The sequence below is a fragment of the Octopus bimaculoides genome, chromosome 11, assembly GCF_046866305.1.
Source record: "Octopus bimaculoides isolate indiv1 chromosome 11, ASM4686630v1, whole genome shotgun sequence".
In the NCBI taxonomy this organism is placed as follows: Eukaryota; Metazoa; Mollusca; class Cephalopoda; order Octopoda; family Octopodidae; genus Octopus; species Octopus bimaculoides.
This window is the reverse complement of record NC_142938.1, coordinates 5,414,443-5,421,942: the sequence shown is the minus strand read 5'-3', so window position 1 is coordinate 5,421,942 and position 7,500 is coordinate 5,414,443. Positions and strand designations below refer to the sequence as shown.

The 7,500-nt window shown below is 32.5% G+C and overlaps 1 protein-coding gene across 1 annotated transcript in view; it reads right to left on the bottom strand.

Moving 5' to 3' along the window:
• LOC106868317 (carbonic anhydrase-related protein 10-like) overlaps positions 1 to 7,500 on the bottom strand; it is a 636,113-nt gene that overhangs the window by 169,274 nt on the left and 459,339 nt on the right. Inside the window, exon 3 of the mRNA XM_089359237.1 lies at positions 5,118 to 5,254. Within this exon, the coding sequence (XP_089215363.1) occupies positions 5,118 to 5,254 (137 nt within the window). The remainder of the gene's footprint in view (positions 1 to 5,117; positions 5,255 to 7,500) is intronic.

Genomic DNA, 7,500 nt, shown 5'->3' with positions numbered 1-7,500 from the left:
TATATATATATATATATATATATATATATATATATATATATATATATATTTATATATATATATATATATATATATACATTTATATATAAGTGTATATATATATTCATAAAGGGAAACAAAGATTTATATATATGAGTCTGTGCGTATGTGTGAATATGTGTGTGTGTGTGCATGTGTGTGTGTGTGCATGTGTGTGTGTGTTTCTATGTACATCAGTGTACATATATGCGTTGTACTTTCGGTTAAATAATTAACTTGGTCATGATAAAACAATATCGAGACAATGTATTCGGAAATATTTTTGTTAACTTTCCCCTCTGTGTGCCGTTTCTAATTAAAATCTATCGACTACGAAATCACTTTTGAACATAAAATTCCTCACGCTAAACGCACTCACAAACACATACACACACACACACATCTGTACATACATACATACATACATACACATGTATATATATATATATATATATATATATATATATATATATATATATATATATATATATATATATATATATATATATATGCATATATACATACACAGCCCCACCCACCGAACGGAGCGATTTGTATGTTTGTATGAGTTGAAAATTGTGTATAGGCTTGTATATAATTGCGTATAGAAAGGTATAGAATAGTGTATATTTGTTTATTCATTCAATGTTGTCGAAATTTTGTGTTATAGACATTTCCCTCTGTATGTATATCTTCACACAACTATACATAATACATACATACATACATACATACATACACACTCGAGTCTGAGGGTAACTACAAAAAAATATATTTATTTTCATTCGCTTTGAAATTGTTCTTATTTGTAGTATGGGCATTAACTGCCCTTTCCAGCATGTAAGGTGTCCTGTTAAAGGTCACCTATTTTGTGTATAAACACGTAAATTGTTTGTACATTATTTATATGAAACTGTGTTGTCTATTGACTTTATTACTCCTGCTGGCCACCGGGATGAAAATTTCTCTTATGTGCGCGCTTGTGAATGTGTGCATGCGTGCGGGTACGTGCGTATATAGATGTATGTGCGTGCATGCGAAAATATGCGCATATTAGACGCGTTTTAACCTTATAGCTTTCTCACACTTTCTTCTGTATTTTGCTTTTAGCCCTATAAATTTTTTTGCGTGCGTGTGTATGTGTGCGAGGTTGTTGAGTGCGTGTGTGTGAGTGTGTGTATGCGGGGATACCCGTGTTTGCGGGGATACCCGTGTTTGCGGGGCTACCCGTGTTTGCGGGGATATATATGTATAGTTTTTAGCGAGTATGTGGGTGAGCATGTGTGTGTTTCAAGCGAAGGTGGTTTAGTATATACGTATAGGCGAATGTACAGATTGGTGCGCTTACGCGAACACTATAGAATTTTCTACTCCCTTACCTTTACCCCCTACCCTTACTTAACGGTCTATAGCTCTTTTGTCTTAATAACGGTCAACCACACAGCAATTTCCCTTTGTTTAACGGTCATATTTCACAGGAATTTTCAATGGACGGATAACTAAAGAGATGTTGGCATGCGTTCCCACCCCGGCATCCGAAACTCGGAGTTTTATCATGGCTACCGAATAAGTGTCACATATTTTTACAGATATGTATATATATATATATATATATATATATATATATATATATATATATATATATATATATATATATATATATATATATATACGCACTGGGGTCGATATAATCGACTTAATCCGTTTGTCTGTCCTTGTTTGTCCCCTCTGTGTGTAGCCCGTTGTGGACAGTAAAGAAATAAGAAGATATTTGCCTAAGGTGTTATGCAGGTGGGGTTGAACCCTGGACAATGTGATGGGGAAGTAAACGCAGTCACACTTGCGGGTATATATACAGGAAGAGAAAAGGATAATTTACATATAAGATTAAGACAGACAAGGATGGAAGGAGAGCGAGTGAGAGAGAGAGAGAGAGAGAGAGAGAGAGAGAGAGAGAGAGAGAGAGAGAGAGAGAGAGGTAGGAGGAGATTATAAAGTTATTAAACGACAAACGGTGAGAAAATATAGAAATGGAAGATGAAGTATGTGTCTGTCTATGTGTCTATGTATGTGAATATATATGTATGTATGTGTGTGTGTTTGTGTGTGTGTGTATATACATATATATGTGCGTATATACATACATACATACACACACACACACACACACACACACACACACACACACACACACACACACACACACGCACATATATATATATATATATATATATATATATATATATATATATATATAAATGTATGTTTATTATATATCCCTATTTACGTCATAATTTAAGTATGTGTGTGCATACGTGTATGTGAACGTGTGTAAGAATGTGTACGTATGCTATTTACCGTGAAAATACTCACTGCCTTATATATACATATATATATATATATATATATATTGCTGAAATACATAAGTGATAGAAGACATGAAATGAATGGAGAAGAAGAGAGAACAAATTACATTGAAGCAGAACGAGACAAATGGAAATGTAAGAAAAATAACAAAAATATGTGTGTACTTAGTTATGAATATATATATATATTATTCAAAAACATATATTAGTAAGAGTATACATATATACGCATATGAGTTTCTATACGTGTGTTCGTATATATATATATATATATATATATATATATATATATATATATATATATATATATATATATATATATATATATACATATATATATATATGCATATATTAATATACATAATATATATATATATATATATATACATACATAGATATATGAATATGCGTGTGTACGTCTTATTGTATACGTATTTATACATATATAATGCATATATATATATATACATATGTATATATAAAGATATGAGTGTGTATGTGTGTGTGTGTACGCACTTATATGTATGTGTATATATGGTGCATTATAACTAGCTGAGTTTGAGAAAGGATGTTAGCAAACCATTGGAAAAGTTATAGCATAAATTCATATATATAAGCTTATAGATGCAGATAGTAAGTACGCATGTGTATAACGATGTGTGTGTGTGTGTGTGTGTGTGTGTGTGTTGAGAGTGAGAAGGAGTGAAAAGAGAAGAAAGGTAGTGGGAGATAGGCGGCGGATAGAAACTTAGTCTCGAGAGTAATATAATTAAGAACAAAAAATAAAATGAAGAACGATGTGTAACGGGCAACAGGAGTTAGAACGTTAATTAAAACAACTTAAATCACTGCTTACATTCAGACTTCTCATCAATCAATGAAAGTCTTTAGAAGTTTACCTTTGATAGCTTTTCTTTCCCTTCAAAACGAAAGTAGTCTTGTCTTTTGTATTTCTATATGTATTTTTATTAACCAGTATTAGCTTTCAAAATGGCGGAAAACAAAAAAAGACCTGAATCAATAAAATGTATTTTAATATATGTTATTTAGATTCATGGGTGGTGATTGAATCATGAATCATTAGATTGATGACTGCTCAATAGGTTATTTTGTATGCAAGCCGAATGATCGACAGTAGGTAGGTATTTTACCCACGGAGTTTGTTTTATAACCCCGGGTTTGTACCCTGAACACTAGGCATACCACTATGGACATAATTAACATTTAGTTGCTATTCTTGCTTGCGTTGCAGATTAACTCTTATCGAATGTATTTAAAACAAATTAAGGTTCTTTGTATATACAGATTTTTCTCCTGAAATCTTGAGGTCTCTGTAACGTATGGGACTACAAAGGAAGTGGAAAAGAGGGCCTCCTAACGCAGCTGAATGAAAGCTTAAATGGCTGAATATCATAGAATAGAGGAAAACAAGATGATGGTAGTGGCTTCCAGAGAGAAGCAGTTCAAGGAAAAACAGTTATTAGAATAAAAGGACTTGTGGCTAACAAGGTCAACAGAGAAACGATGCACCTGGGGATAAAAATCGGGTGATTCTGGACAGATGGTACTAAACCAGAAAATTCATAGGAGTATCTTTGTTTAAAGACACTCAATTTGGGACCATTCTCTCTATTTTTCATATCAGGGACTACATTTTCTAATGCTTGGTTCTTTGTTTAAGACACATAAGATTTTATTTGTGAAAGAATTGGCTACATTTTCCAATAGGCCGAATAATCAATCCAAGACACTCTCCGTTGCTCTAGGTTTACCCAATCAACTATAGGATCGACGCTATTCAAGAAGTCATGATTCTGTATTGTAGTATCAAGTATTACGTTTTCATATGTGCCATTTTTTATTTAAGCCAATAAAGTGTAAACTGCAGGCGAATTAGCTGTTGTTTCTAGACCATTCAACAACATAGATGATTCTCATTTGTTTTCATAATGAAAATGTTGCTTATATTTAACAGCTTCGATTATTTGTTAGTAACACCCTCTTATCTCATCTCAAAGGAGGGGCCCTTATCCTACTACACTGCTTGCTAGAAAGGGCAGCCAAATTTCCTTCAGGTCACATCCTACTATCTTCGCTAATGTGACTCTATTTTCTCTTCATAGATGTAGCTGTCATATTTGAAATACCTTGAATATGAGATCTATTTGATCAAGATTATCTAACTTACGGTTAAAAAACAAGTAGAACCTATTTATCTCTTTATAGAATTAATACAAAAAAAAAACTTTACATTCAGAATTGTTAAGTACTTCTTGATGGCGCCTGTCTGAAACAAAGTGGACAGGTTCATTACGATGGAATTTACTTTGTTTCCGAGAAAGGTCAAAACATAAGTAAATCTTCGTATGACATTGTCTTTTCTTCCTGTTCTAGGAAGACAACATATTAATGCTACCAGCGGAATTGCTTCAGAATAATAACAGCAATATCGACATTTAGAAATTACTGACTTGCTAAGCAGTGTTTATTTTTCTTACTAAGATTTACTACGGAGAACACCAAAAAAAAAATCACTGCCTTCATCAATTATATAAATTTACTAGCTGTATGAATATCTGTAGTAAGTTTGCGTCTACTTTATATATGTTTTATAATTAACTCGTTTTAACAGATGTATTTACCAAAATTACATAAATATATATATATATATACATATATATATATACCTGTGTGCGCGCGCGCGCGCGTGTGTATAAAGAGTGGAAGACTTACCCGTTTTCTTTCCATCTTAAATGGCCTCAGATTAGGATCATAAACCAGTAACTTAGGATCGATATTGATAGGTGATTGTTGTTTTCCTATGTCACAGAGTGTCCACTCGTGGTTGAGTTTACCCCAGTATTCTGGACCTAAAATGAAATAAAGAGGAACACATTTGAAATTCGAGTTTTTTGTTTCTGGCTCTCATCTATTATTCGATGATATTCAAACTGAAGCAGATATATTTTATATTATGCGAACCTATTAACTCACTTTCAAGGAATATTTTTAATTAAAAGATGAGCTTGTGGTTAGCAATGAATAGAGCATTTGGTTTCAAGTTATATCCCCCCCCCCCCCCCCCCCAAAAAAAAAAGAAACAAGAGAAAAACATGCAAAACATAGGCAGAATGGGAGGAGGAAGATATCGGAGAAGGGTACAAACAACCATTAATGGATAACGTGAAAACGTATTTTACTCTAACAATGGTTATTACGATTTGGGTTGAAACATTGTCTAGCTTTGGTTTTCTTCTTTCTTATCTATCTATCTATCTATCTATAAATATATATATATACGACGGGCTGCTTTCAGTTTACGTCTACCAAATCCACTCACTAGGCTTTGGCCGGCCCGAAGCTATAGTGGAAAACACTCGCCCAAGATGCCACGCCGTAGGGCTGAGCCTGGAACCATGAGGTTGGTAAGCTAGTTACTTACCGCAGAGCCAATCCTGCGGCTATATATGTATATATATATATATATATATATATATACATATATATATATATATATATATATATATATATATATATATATATATATATATATATATATACACACACATATACAGTAATCCCTCGACTATTGCGGCTGTTACGTTCCAAAACGACACACAATAGATGAAAATCCGCAAAGTAAAAACAGTACTGTACTGCATATGTTATTATTACTATTATCTTTATAATTTGTATATATTTATTTCATTATAAATGCAAAACAACACCACGGAGGAATCAACGTAAGCTTAAATAATAAACCGCGATAGGTGAAGCACGATAGGTGAACCAAGACAAGGCGAGGAATTACGGTCTATATATATATATATATATATATATATCATACACGCAGAGGCATATATATGTATTCATATATTTGTTTATGCAGCTTTTATACATATACGCGCACACATCAAATATGGCGATATAGCAGACACAATGGCTGTTACGATTTAGCGCGGATACGAACGCTGCTGCTCAACAATAGCGCTAACAAACCAGGTGAAAATATAGTTCAACAATTTTTGGACTACCAAACATACATTTACACACTGATACGCACATATAAACACACATGTACATTTCAATAGACACAGAGACAGACACACGGTCACACGCTTTTACTCTGATTTGCGACCACGTAATGGTAGACAAAATAATAGGAAGGCAGATTATCAATAGAGATCTCTTACGTGTAGAGAAAATGGCAGATGAAAATGTAGAGACGAATAGGTAATGACGATATTATTAGTTTCCACACACACACACACACACACACACACACAGACTCACATTGGCACATACATATTATAGACATAGGTGCATACAAATATCCATGTGTTTGGTATCGTGTATGTATGCATGTATGTAAGTATGTATGTATGTATGTATATATGTATGCATCTATGTAATGTATGTATGCGGATATGTTGTATCATTTCCTCGTTCGCTATTGTTACGTGCCGCCATACAAGAAACGGACAAGCAGCTATTATATATATATATATATATATATATATATATATATATATATATATATATATATATATATATATATATATATATATATATATATGTATATATATATGTATATCATGCATATATATGCATGTATGTATATGTCCACACACCGTATATAGGAATCCAGATGTACATGTGTATATGGATATACACATAAGCACATATGCGGCGTCTCCAGTAAGTAGGGTAACGATGAATTGTTAACAATATGTGTTATGCTATATTGTATACGGAGACTATTATCTATTCATATTTGTACGCATATCTGTGCCTGCACTTCTTACGAACATATATATACATATATATAATATATATATATATATAAATACACACACACACACACACACACACACACACACACACACACACACATATATATAAATACACAAACTCACGCACACATATACTCATATATTTCTACACATACACGCATGTATATATATATATATATATATATGAGCAAAGGCATATAGTTGTATTCATTTATGTATGTGTGTGTATGTGTATACGTGTATATATATATATGTATATGTATACGTGCATATATATGCGCATATAATTATTTGTATATATATATATATATATATATATATAT